Raw genomic sequence first — 13319 nt, forward strand, 5'->3', positions numbered from 1 at the left:
AATGGATGAATGAAAGATTGAATAGATGGATAATGAGAGAGGATGGATGGATTGATGAGTGAGTGGAAGGATGGAAGAGAGAAAAGGGAAATAGCTGGATGTATAGGTGGAAGGGTAGCTGGATGGGTAAAAGGGTGGATGGGTGAGTGAAAGCATGGATGAGTGAAAAGGTGGATGATGAGTGAGTGAGTGGGTGGATGGAGGAGTTACATGATGGATGGGTTGATGAATTGATAAATGCAAGGGTGAATGGATGGACGAATGAGTGAAAGGGTGGATGCAAGGATGGATGAGTGAGTGAAAGGGAGGGTAGATGGACAAAAGGAGGAATAGATGAGTGAAGGAGTGAAAGGATAAATGGATGAGAGAAAGGATGGATGAGTGATAGGGTCAATGGATGGATTCATGATTTGAATTAGTAGATGGATGAGTGGGTGGATGGATGGAAGGAAGGATGGCTAAGTGAAAGGGTTGATGGAGAGAGAAAGGGAGGATGGATGGATGACTAAAAGGGTGAATGGGTGAAGGGTGAGTGGATGGATAAGTAAGTGAAAGGATGGCTGGATGGGTGAAAGGGTAAATGGCTGGATGGATGAGTGAATGGATGGATGGGTGGAAGAGTGGATGGATGAGTGTACAGATGGATAGGGTGAAAGCGTGGATGGATGGATAATGGATGGATGAGTGAAAGGGTGGATGGATGGAGGGATGGATGAGTGAAATGATAGATGGAAGAATGCATGGTGGATAGGTTTGCAAATTGTTGAATATGTTTGGATATGGCTGGGCTTACTTCTATACTATTGCGCGACCTCGGATGTGTCTGTAAAACGTATCCAATTGTCCTGAAGTTTTGTCCTGAATTTTGACCTCCTGTCCTGAATTTGTGTCCTGAATTTCGACCCTTTGTCCTGAATTTTTACACTCACCGTCCTGAATTTCCACCAATGCCAGTTGGTCACCCTACTTACAACTCCAACACGTTCCCACACCCTATGTGGCAGAGCTTACTGATTTACCGGAATACAGGCCCCTAGAATTCAATATCCTATTAGAGAAACTGACCAAACATAAAACCTCCCAAGTGTATCAATCCCTAGTGATAAACTCACCAGACTTGTTTGACCGTCTAAGAGAGATTGGGGAAGGAGACTAGGGACAGCTCTCTGAAGATGACTGGAGAGAAGCACTCGCCTACCCCCTTGAATCGGTCACAGCCTCCCAGTTTAGACTTATACAGCAGAAATACCTCCATAGGGTATATTATACATGATACAGGGTCTGGAGAATGGAGGTCAATTCCTCATCACACTGTCTACAATGCGGCACAGAGAGGAGTGCTTTCTCCACTTAATCTGGGAAGATGTGCAGCTGAAACCATCCTGCGAGGGGGTGATGGCGTGCCTAGGGCGCATGTTCAGCAAGACTCTAAGATGAGATCCTCGACTTGCTACCCTCCATATCACAACCGAGATAGACACCGACAGATAAAGTGCCACACTGTGGTGGGTGGGATTGGCAGTGACAAAAATACATCACTGGGGCTTGGAAGAATACGAAGCCTCCGTCCCTGGAGAAATGGAAGACTGGTCAGAATAGGTGTATCAGTGGAAATTCCCATCTACAAAGCCAGGGGTTGCCCCCAAAAATAGTACAAAATATAGGCTGCGTGGTGCGAATACATGAACATTACCCTATAAAGAACTGATAGCCCACGTCCGATCCGGGACGAGGAAATTTGAACAGACACTGCTGACCCATGTACAGGTGGGTGGAGAAGGGGAGCTCGGATATAATAATAGTGGTTGTTTTGACGTGTGCCGAATGGACGATGTGGGGGATTACATTGGTAATGACAAAGCTGTGGTTCATTTACTCAAGCCTGGTGCTTTAAATTGGCCTGCACCCACTGGCACTCAGTGCCGGCACTTTTTAATTGTCTTCCCTTGAGTACCGGTACTTCTCCTCGGACTAGGAGAGTATTTGTGCTCATAGGGGCCAGGACATGATGCAGGTGGTGTTCTGCTCGGAATCTTGTACCTCTCGGCACCTTCCACACATCCTGCACTGATTCACCGTGAAGGCCTGGGCTGAGCATGGGACAAGGGTGCCAGAAAAGCAGCACTTGATACCAGGACTCAAAGATCTGAATGTGCTACTCAGAAGGTTGTTAGAGCAGGGGTGTAGCAGCAGATTGTTCGGTTTACCCTTTGATCTTTCACAGTGGGGATTGAGGGGTGACTGTAAAACCCAATGGGTAGTGCGGTGTGGCACCTAGTTCAGGGCAATACAGATTTTTAGCATGTCTGTTGTTTTAAATGACTGAAAAATGTAACCCATCAGCAATTTAAATTAAACATTCTACTTGAATATATATATATCCCTGCGCTCTCCTCCATTTTATGATTAACCTAAAAGTAAAAAATGCTTCAAAGGCAAAACTTTATTTATTTTTGTACTTTTTACAGAGTGGTTTGGTGCATTTATAATAAATAAAACCCCACAACGACTTCTTTAACTGGCAATGCTTTTGCATCCTGGAACTTGTAGTTTCAAACTGGTTAAACCTACATGTCACTTAATATTGAGCCACTTGGGAACTACCAATCGTCTCTTTCCATATGTTTTGTTTGGTATACACACATCATCCATATAACCAAATAACAATTACCATAGTTTTTGGCTTTTTATAGTGAATAAGGAATACTTTTAGGGCACTGCTTCTGGCGTAGGCTCTATTCATTCATTCATCTCGACTGTCAGTGAATCTTCTGTTTCTTAACTCCTATTTAGATAACGGATTAGATCCATCCTAGTGGAGTATGCATCCTCTACACTAGAGGCCCTTCTGATGCCTGAAGTAGAAATAATATGCAGCAGTGGTTAATGCACTTGCTGGAAAGATCTGAGTCCATAATAATCAAAGGTTCAACTCATCATAAAATTGCATGCTTGTTGGAAAGCCCAGCATGCATGCAACAGATTTGTTTTTCTGTTGATAGCTCAGTTGGTTACAGTTATTGTTGCAGAGATCCTTGTATTATCTGCAAGTCACAAGTTAAAATGCTTCCTGGTTAGTGAGTTATGACCATGCATCAAGGAGCTGCATGTAAATGACAAGGCATACATTTGGAACCTTACTGTTTTTTCCTCAAGCTTTTGTTATTTTAAGGTTGCTATTAAAGAGGGTTACTTTGGGTAGTAATAAACTCTTACTAGTAAGTGCTATGTTATAGTTATTAGTGTCATAACTGTTGGACAGATACTTCCGACAGTCTTACAGTGCATGCATACAAAGCTTGGAAAGGTCGAAAACATATCCCTGCCCCTTGTCCTGCTCTTAGCACCACCCCTATGCCCGCCCCACATTCCATCCTCATTCCACCGCTCCTTTTGGTGAGTACTTGCACTTTTTTCCATTTAAAGCTCTGCTCAAGCCACTCCTATTTGTTGGCCTCGTCTTTCACTGTACTATTTGATAAAAACAAAAAAATGTTACATAAAAAACCACCGCATGCAAGTGCTAGTCAGAAGCAAAACAAGATATCAAACCAGGGGGTGCTACTAGATTGAGCTGAGTATTAGCTTCCCAATGTCCTCGGGAGGGTGCCATTGGCGATTGAACCTTGAAAAAGATGCATGTGATCCTCCCTGAAGGGGGCATTAGAAAGTTAGAACTGAAGCAACACATGATGAGGAGTTTTTAGATCTGGTTCTTAAGGATGGGTAAAATGTGACTTCTGTTTTCATTGGCAACGGAGCTGGGATCAGAAGACAGTTGCAGTGGCTTTCCATACAATTGCAACTGTTGTCAAGATTAGAAATTCCAATTTACAAATATGAGGGGCTATATAAAATTGAGCTAGCAGAGGCCTAGTATTCGCAAACAGCAGAAGATCTACAAAAGGAACGTGAACCAATATTATGCATGGAACCTCAATACCAGGTGAATGAAAAGTGTACTATAATAAAAGACACTATGGTTTTTAAGTACTGTGGCAGAAATGGTAAGCACAAAAGCCTGGATGGTTATACTACCCAATATGTCCCAGCTCTGCAGCTAGTTACCCGTCCCTGGGCAAATCGCGCAGGATGAAAACCGTACCTCACAGAGGCATTATATGTGAAAGAGCCTTATTTTATAAAAAAAATCGGAAAATCCCCTCTGATGGTTCAGACCTGAGTGACTGCGGAAGGTCATTCCAGAGTTTAGCAGCCAGCCATCTGAACGATCTCCCCTCCCCCCCAGGCCCCACACCCCCTCCGCGCTCTTTTGAATACTGGTAGTTCTACCCTTCCTGTTCCCACAGATTTGAGAGCCCTGGTAGGTATGTAAGGGGTCAGTAGATTGTAGAGATAGCTAGGGCCCTCTCCCTGTCGTTTGCGGTGACTAATGCATAGTGTTTAGAACACCATTCTCTCCCTTACTGGGAGCCAGTGTAGCGTTGCGAGCGCGTTCTAGGATAGAGCTCTTCTGGGGAGCCTCAAAACAAGGCGAGCTGCCACATTTTGAATGCCTTGCAGTCTTTGAGCACACCTCCTATTTGCCCCAAGGTACAACGCATTCCCGTAGTCCAGGCGCGATGTCACCAGTGCATGGACCAGCGTTTTTCTGGCTGCTGCAGGGGGCACATCTAGTGTCTTCCAGAGAACCTTCTTTATTCCGAAACATTTTCCGGCAACCACCCTGGTGTGGTAGTGGAAGGAAAGGTTTGTGTCCAACCATATCCCCAAGTTCTTAACCTGTTCCTTGGGAGAGGGGGTGGAGCCCATGGACTGGGGTCACCACCTTGAGGTCCATATAGACCGAGTCCTGCCAACTATTAGAACCTCCTTCGTGTTTCTATTCAATTTAAGGCAATTCTTAACCATCCAGACCTCTAGCTCCTGTAAGCAGGTGGAGAAATTGTGGCTGCCTTGTCATGGGCTTGCGATAGGGATACCACTAATTGTGTGTCATCCGCATATGACACAACACTAATGTCGTATTTTGCAATTAGGTCTGCTAAGGGTGACATATATAAATTAAAAACGGTGGGACTAAGGATAGACCCCTGGGGCACTCCTTGTGTCAGCCTGATGCTTTTCGAGTAGAACTGCCTCTGAGACACTTGGAAGCTACGATCTTGTAAGAAGGATCTTATCCATTCCAAGGCCCATTTGTCCAGCCCTCCTTTTTTGAGGCATCGCAGGAGCAAAGAGTGGTTGACGGTATCAAAAGCAGCGCTGAGGTCAAGCAGCACCAGCGCATCAGAAAACGAATTTGGATATGGGGGATCTTCAATCTAAACAGAAGGGGGAAAAAAAGTAAGAAATCAAATACGTTTTTGTTCTGTACTTAACCAATATCAGGAAATAAAAGGGTGAATTTGTAGGGCTAGAGAGAGGAAGGAAATATTGTGTGATTAGAAAATCTTCATTATTGGAGGAATGGCGTAAATAAGAAAGGAACAGGCGATAAGAGTCCATTTCAAGGGAACGATTGTACTGATGTAAGCTGAGCAGAAGATGTAAAAGGCCATTCAGTCAACCAGTTACATCCAAGAATATTAGGGAGAATCAGTGGCACCTTTTTGTAACACATGTGCTAGATACAGAACTAGTGCAGGGGACAGATGTGGAACCAGTCAGGACACTGGCAAGGTATAGACATGTAATCTTAGCCAGAGAGGTGGGGATATTCATGAAAAATATGGAAGAAAGACTAGTGTAATATCTTGAAGAAACAATTTCAGGATTCACAGCTGCCACTTTTTCCGACGACTTGGTTATGCTAGAAAAAACTAAGTAGAAGACTATTTCAGAACATGCATTATGGTAGGGCTGAAGGAGTGATATACTGGGATTTCAGAAGGACGTTGAAGTGGTTACACATTGAAGCCGTAGAGTAAGTCTATGAGTGGTAAAGTCGTCGAAGACCTCGGTGAGTGGTAGGATACAAATGCTGATGCTAATTCTAGTTGACGCAGTGGAGCACAGAGTGGCTACGAAAGCAGCTCAAGGATCTGTTAAAGGGACCATACTTCTGTGTGACATTGCAGATGGACTCTAAGCTAACGTATGCTCTTTGCAGTGGACAAAAAAATATGCCCAAGTGTTAATACTCCGGAAGGAATGGAAATGATGAGGAGGGTTATCTAAATGGTTAATGCACTGGTTATGTATCTGTTAAATCTATAATTTGGTTTTAGCATTGAAGAAGACTTTCATCAAAGACAGGAACCTAAAGACTCTTGCAGTTGATACAATTTACAGATCATTTTGTTGATCGGCCATCGGACATTTTTTGAAGTTTTCACCACTGCGGCTTCCTTTGTGTCCATGGACTGTAGAGCGTGACTGGTTGCATCTATACCACATATCAACATGGAAAACCAGTGTTACAGATGAAAAACATTTCAAAACATGAATTATATATATGTCTATGCTTTGTATTGATTTGCAGTAGTGTTATGCAGAAGAAGTAGGATGTAGGTAGCTGATAACTGTATCTAGAGTGTTCCATATTGATGCTTGTCCAAAGTTGTTGTCCGGGCAAACACCTAATTTCATACAATAGTGACTTGCAGTGGTATTCATACAACAACTTGTGGTAGCTTTGCTTTTTCCAGCCTCATAATGGAGCTGCATGCTGTGCTAAAATGCAGATTATTGTTCTTGCTGCCTCAGGGTGTCTTTTTATTACGTGAAGATGGGTTAGAAAGAATGAATGTAGCATGCCAGCTAGGTATGATTGTGTAACAGTTTGACCTGGGACACAACAGTTTCCTTATTTTTAAAATGGTGCAAGTTGATCTCTGCTGGATTTTGGTATTTTTTCATATTGTATCTTCAACCCTGAGGATCATATTTGTTGCATTTTTTCCAGAGAGTGATGTAGCTCATTTTCTGTTGCAGGTGGGAGTTGTAAAGCAAACCGAGACGGCAGCATTGAAAGCAGCTGGAGAAAACAAAAGTGCATTATTTGCGCGACAGTTGACTGCACTTTACACCAAGTCTACTCTTATTGGAGAAGATATCCTTTTTTTAAACGATTTACATTTAATGATAGATATTTATTTTCATGTCTATTTCTTCTTCAATTTTCATCTTTATTTCTTCCCAGTATTTGGCAGTCTGATTTGCACGTTTTTAGCACTGAGCTTCTGCGTTAAGAAATTAGAGCCTTTACTTCCAGTTTTAATTTCGCACAGTAACCTTAAATGTTGACCACTCCCAATGCTGAATGGTCGAGAGCTCGTCCTTTTCCTTTGGTTCCTATGTCAACCATGTTTCTCCTGATGTCATAGTTAATCCTACTAGAACAAGCAGTGTCCCAACTCATCGCCATATACAAGTACCCTTGTCTTGAAAGACTTCGGTATGTCCTCCTTAAGGCTGAATGGAATGAACTTGATAACCTGGGATTTAGATCAGCGCTGCTCCACTCTGAGATCTTAGCTTCCTTAATAATCACAATAATAAAATGCTCCTTTTCTCATCAAATATTCCTATTCCTTGTTAACGAGAGAGCCTGTTTTGATAAAAAGATCTAAATGAAAAAACGGTCCTACTAATACTGAAATACTGAAGACCAGGCGTGTCAGAATCTTTTGTGGTTCTTGGGGGGGTAAAAAAGTAATGCGTTTCCCCCACCTTGGTCTAAGTATAAATAAATGTTCTTTGAAAGAAAGAGTTTTCCTTTTTCAGGGAGCAACAGCACTGGCTCTATCTAGTGGCGTGGCTAGTGTTGGCGGCTTCATTATTTATTAACCAGTCAGGATTTCTTTTTAGGTTTCTCCTGAACAGCGTACATGCAAAAACTTTTGTTAAAAAATAAAAAGACTTAAAAATTAGCTTAGAGCCAGCCTAATACTTAACATTACTTACCATTGGTTGACTCCGACGTCACTCCTTTCTTCTTTTTGGTCACAGCCTCCTACTTCCTGCTGGGTCTTCAAGTGTTTGTCCCGGCCGTGGATCATGGACAAACTACAGTTTCCTGTCTGCTGCCAGTGTCCTTCCACAGGCCGAAAACTCCTGCTGGTACTTTTTTTGCACTCTGTAAGAGTGCATGTGTTTCCAGCCCCATCCTCTTTCCACCGTCCATGCTCTTGCCACTTTCTGTTCTACGTTGTATTGCTGCTCTCTTCCTCACACCTCCCTTGTGTTGCTTACCCCCTGCAATCCACTTGCCCTCTGTTGTGTTGTGGTTTCCTCCCTCTTCTACACCTCCCTCATGTTGCTTGCCCCGCACTCCTGCCCTTTGTTGTGTTGCTGCTCATTCCCCCACAACTCCCTTGTGTTGCTTGCCCCCACAATTGCCTCACCCTCTGCGTTGTTACTGTTCCTTTGCTCCTCCACACCTCAATTGCGTTGCTTGCCCCCTGCCCTTCATTGTGTTTCTGATCTCTCCGTCCTCCATCTCAGCTCCCTTGTGTTGCTTGTCCCCGCAATCCCTCTGCTGTTACTGCCCTTTCTGCCTCCCTCGTGTTGCTTCACCCCCGCACAGCCCCCGCTCCCCTTTGTGTTGCTGATCTTTGCAGTTCCCTCTGCCCACTCCAAGTCACCCTATCCCCCACAGAAAACATTAAACAAAGCTAAATAGTTTGCACGGATATGTGTGCTATTTTACTTTGTTTTATGTTTTTTAGACAAGTTGCACAGCCGTGCAGATGGCAGTGCATCATGGCTTAAAGAAGCAAAAAAGTGCTATAACATGATCAACGCTGGCTGAGTCATAGCTCTTTTTTTGTTTACCATAGCCATGTTTTAAAGCAGCCTGGGACAAAGCCAATATAGATCCCACATAGCTGAAAGCAATTGACTTTGCCAGTGTTTGCTTAAACTATATAAGCACATTTTGTGGTGGCAGGAGCCTGAGGCCATAAAAGACCCTGGGTTCTACCTTGTGAGCCCCCACTCCTTGCTTCTTGCCACCCCCATTTACTTAACTTCGCCCCCAGGTTTCCCTTTTCAGTGGGGAGACATCATTGTAAAGGGTTGAGACTCTACTTTCTTTTTTTTTATTATTTCACATGATTTTTATTATTTTACACAGAAAAGGAACATTCGTTTTACAGTTAAGAGTTCCAGGAGGTCTTTACATGTCATTGCGGAAAGCAGTTACATATACGTTTGAATGGGTTACATACAGTGCAAATTGCTGTTTTAAGCTAGTCCCTCTGGAGCCCTCTATGTTGTCCGTCGAGGTTAACTAGGGATAGAGTAGTGTAGGAAGAGAATAGAAGAAAAGAGAAAGTAAGCAAGAAGTGATGCTTTGATGTAAGCCTAGTCTGGGTTGGCGTCCGCGTCTGGTGGTTGCTACGCCGGAGTCCTGATGGATTCAGGGTGGGTCATATGCTTCGAGGAAAATGTCCAGTGATTTCCAGGGTGAGTTTTGCAGGGCAGTGCTATCTGCTCCTCTGAGGTGTGTCACCCAGTTAAACCAACACATATATGATATTTTAGCGGTATCTTTCCAGTTGGCCAGGACCAACTTGACTGCTGCGATCAGAAGAAGGTCTAGGAGGTCTCTGTCTTGTTGTGTGGGGAGATGTGCGGTTATGAAAGCTGTGGTGAGGGAGGAGAAAGCCGGTTAGTGTGCACCCCAATGCATTTTTTATATTGGGGCAGTAGTATATAAGGTGCTCTAGATCCCCTTTCTCTTTGGCGCAGTTCCAGCAAAGGTTGTCGTCTTTGAGTCCTAGTGAGGCCAGCCGAGCGGGTGTCCAGAAGGTTTTGTGGAGAAGCCAGAATTTTGTTTGTGACAGTGGTGGTGTAATTTTGTTGGGTGATGGCGAAGACCAAAGAAAAGCTAGCTCCTGTTCGGTGAGTGGGGTATCAGTCTGCTTTACGTAATAGGTAGTAGTTTTGTCATTGAGTTTGGTGGATTTGGGGCGTAGAAGCTTATATAGGTGTGATACCTGATGGCTATTTTATTGAGATTACCGGTGTATTGTATGATTGAGGGGCTGACTGGCGTGAGTTTGGCTTTTGAAAGGCTGTCTTGATTTTAAGAAAGTTGTAGAATTCTAATGTCGGTAGGTTGTGCTTCCTCCTAAGTGTTTCAAAAGTATAGGGTTGGCCTTCCTTCAACGAGCTGAGATGGGTGCGAGATGCCCCTCTCAGTCCATGCTTCTAGGTGAAGGCATTGACCGCTATATTGGAACTTGCTGTTGGCCCATAGAGATTCCCATTTCAAGTTTCTTACCCTATTCTCCATTTTGTTGTCTATCTTTAGCAGGGCGTTTTTTGTATTCTTGAAGATAGGGCTGGATGTCTGTGTGAGCTTATTCGATGTCAGGAGCGCCAGTGGGTTGAGGTTGTTTAGTATTGCTCTCTCTACCATGCTGGGATGTAGGATTGTGGCGGTGCTAGCCATGCAGTACCTTGCTTTGCTAAGAATGCCGTTTGGTAGGATCTAAAGTCTGCTAGGTTTACCCCTCCCAGTTTCTTGTCTAGTCTAGTCTGAGTTTCTTAATGCTTATGCATGCCTTTTTCCCTCGCAAAAGGAAGTTACTGATTAGATTATCTACGTTACTGATTAGATTATCTACGCAACGGAGGAAGTCATCTGTGAGTCTCAGGGGGAGCATGCTCACCAGGTAGTTAATCATTGGGGTGATCATCATCTTGATTGTCTCTATTCTACCCCACCATGTTATACATTTTGGGGACCAGGACTCTAGGAGTGTCTTTATTTTCCCTAGTAGTCTTTTTTCTTTTTCGTTAAGTGTGGTCATAAGGTCGCTTCCGAAGTGGATCCCCAGGCATTTAATAAAACCTTTCTGCCAGGTGAGACCCGACCCTCTCTTGTGGTGTGGATGTTAAGGGGCTTGCACTCTGATTTGTCTCTATTGAGCTTGTATCCTGATTGTGCTGAATATAGCTCTATGGTCTCCAGCAGGGCAGCGATAGAGGTCTCAGGTTGTTCTGTCACAATGAGGACGTCGTCCGCGTATGCGGCTAGTTTAATTTGTATGTCTATTATGCTGACCCTCTTTATTTCGGCATTTGCTTTAATGTCTCTGATCAGGGGTTCTAGGGCCAGCAGGAAGAGTGAGGGGGATAGCGGGCATACCTGTCTGGTGCCGCGCTGTAGGTTTAGGGGTTCCGAAAGCTATCCATTTATTACTAAATGCGCCCTTGGGTCCCCATACAGTGCCATAACCATCCTGATGTATCCCTCCCCCAAGTTTAATGTATGCATGCATTGGTCGAGGAAGGCCCACAAAACTCTATCAAAGACCTTCTCGGCGTCGAGGGAGATGGCCACAGCTGGGTCAGTCTGGTGTTATCGCTGGACAAGCGGGTCCTTAGGAACCCTACTTGTGAGGTACTAATTAGGTTAGGTAGGACCGAGTTTAGTCTTGTTGCCAGTATTTTTGCTTCGATCTTGTGGTCTACGTTTATTAAGGAGATGGGCCTTTAGTTCTTGGGTAGAAGAGCGTCCTTGCCTTCTTTTGGGATCACCACTACATTGGCCTCGGACATGGATTATGATACCAACCCCTCCTTGGCACAGTGGTTGAAAAGCCTTTTCATGGTGGGTCCCAGTTGTTCTAGGAAGGCCTTGTAGACGGCCGTTGTTTATCAGTCCTGACCTGGTGCTTTGTAGTCTTTCATTGATTTGATTCCCCTTTCGATTTCAGTTGCGCTAATTTTAATTTCTTGCCCTAGCTTTTGTGTTTCTGCTCTTAATAGTTTTGTGAGGTCTATTCTGGCAAGGTATTTTGTGCATGCCTCTGGGTCGAAGGATTAGTCATTTTTATAAAGGTCCTGGTTGAATTCCTGGAAGGTGTTTTAAGGATGTCCCTGTGTTTTGTGTGGGTTTTTTTCTATGATGGATGATATTGTGAATTGGTTGCACTTGTATTTTAGGTAGGAGGCTAGTTGTTTCCCTGCCCTCTTGGCCTTATTACTTGTTGAGCCACAACCCAGCCCTTTCACCCAGAATTTTATTAAACTCCTATTTCTTTTTAGTTAGTCCGCGTAGGATAGTGGCGTCATGCTTGGCTGAGATGTGGTCTGCTCAATCCCATTTGGAGAGTTCCTTAGAATTAGGAGGAACTGCACCAATATGGTGGAATTCCATAAACAGGGTGATGCTTTGAAGAAGAGATTAATAATGAGAGGTTACCCAAATAGATTAGTTCGCCATGCATACAAAACGGCCAAATACTATCATCGTGATGCCCTTTTGGAGGAAAAGAGAAGAGATCCTAAGAACCAGGTGGTTTGTGTAGTCAATCATTCCCCCTTTAACTTTAAAATAAAAAACATCATTCAGAAACACTGGAAAATCTTGAATAGTAATGAGGAGGAAACTTCATTGGATCAACCTTTGGTGGCCTTTCGTAGGAACCGGAATTTAAGGGACATCCTTGTGCATGTTCCAGCTGTTATAGGCGTATGTTCGCAGTTTTGTTAATTTTGGCCTTAAGCTCGATTATTGTGCCTCTGATTGTCGCCTTTAGTGCGTCCCACAATGTGTTTAGCTTGGTTTCCGGTGTGTCGTTGTGACTGAGGTATTCTTTTATGGCCTCATCTATTTTTTTGTTCTTTTCTGGGTCTGTCAGGAGGTCACTATTGAATCTCCACCTGCGGGGAATATCCTCGTTGTGGAACCCACTCAGCTTAAGGGTAATGCATGAATGGTCCGATACCAGTCTCGGGCTATCTCTGTGTGTTCTACTAGGCGTGTGTGTGGATTTGTAATCAGGATGTAATCTATCCTGCTGTATGAGTTGTGTGGGTTGGAGTAGAAAGTGTAATCCCTTGTGTCCGTGTGCGGGAGTCGCCAGGGGTCTTTGAGGTTGAATTTGGCGCAGATGTTTTTTTGCATGGTTTGCGCTTTGGTGGGTTGCCAATGGCATTTTGACTGTCCGTCTAGCGTGTGGTCTAGGGGGACATTAAAGTCCCCTGCGACTATCATGAGATCGTCCTTTGGCAAGGAATCTAATGTTGGAGGCATATGAGCTGCAGATTGCACTTTATGCATAGATCGCCACCTAGTTTTGGGCCCGGATGTTTGCAGTTTGTTATTGTCCCGAAAAGTTCTTTGGAAGTCGCGAGATAGGTGACTCCTCCTTACAACCACATTGCGCATGGGCATCGGCTCCATCCCCAGATAGTTTTTTCCGCCATCGGGCTCGGATGTGTTTCCTGCGCTCCAGTTTGGAACCGATTTTCCTTCGGCGCGCAATCCTCACCCAGTTCGACATTATTGTTTCGATCGCGCTACATCGACGTGATTCTCTATCACTTCGAAGTCTTCAATTCCGGTCGTCAAAGAAGGCCTTCGGGCCTACCTAGGCCTTACTTTCTGGCTCATGGAA

The 13319-nt window shown here is 44.2% G+C and overlaps 1 protein-coding gene across 1 annotated transcript in view; it reads left to right on the top strand.

The window, feature by feature from the left end:
* MSH3 (mutS homolog 3) overlaps window positions 1-13319 on the top strand; it is a 2089876-nt gene that overhangs the window by 211740 nt on the left and 1864817 nt on the right. The window contains exon 6 of the mRNA XM_086960834.1: window positions 6898-7015. Within this exon, the coding sequence (XP_086816960.1) occupies window positions 6898-7015 (118 nt within the window). The remainder of the gene's footprint in view (window positions 1-6897; window positions 7016-13319) is intronic.

The sequence above is a fragment of the Lissotriton vulgaris genome, chromosome 3_1, assembly GCF_964263255.1.
Source record: "Lissotriton vulgaris chromosome 3_1, aLisVul1.2, whole genome shotgun sequence".
NCBI lineage: Eukaryota > Metazoa > Chordata > Amphibia > Caudata > Salamandridae > Lissotriton > Lissotriton vulgaris.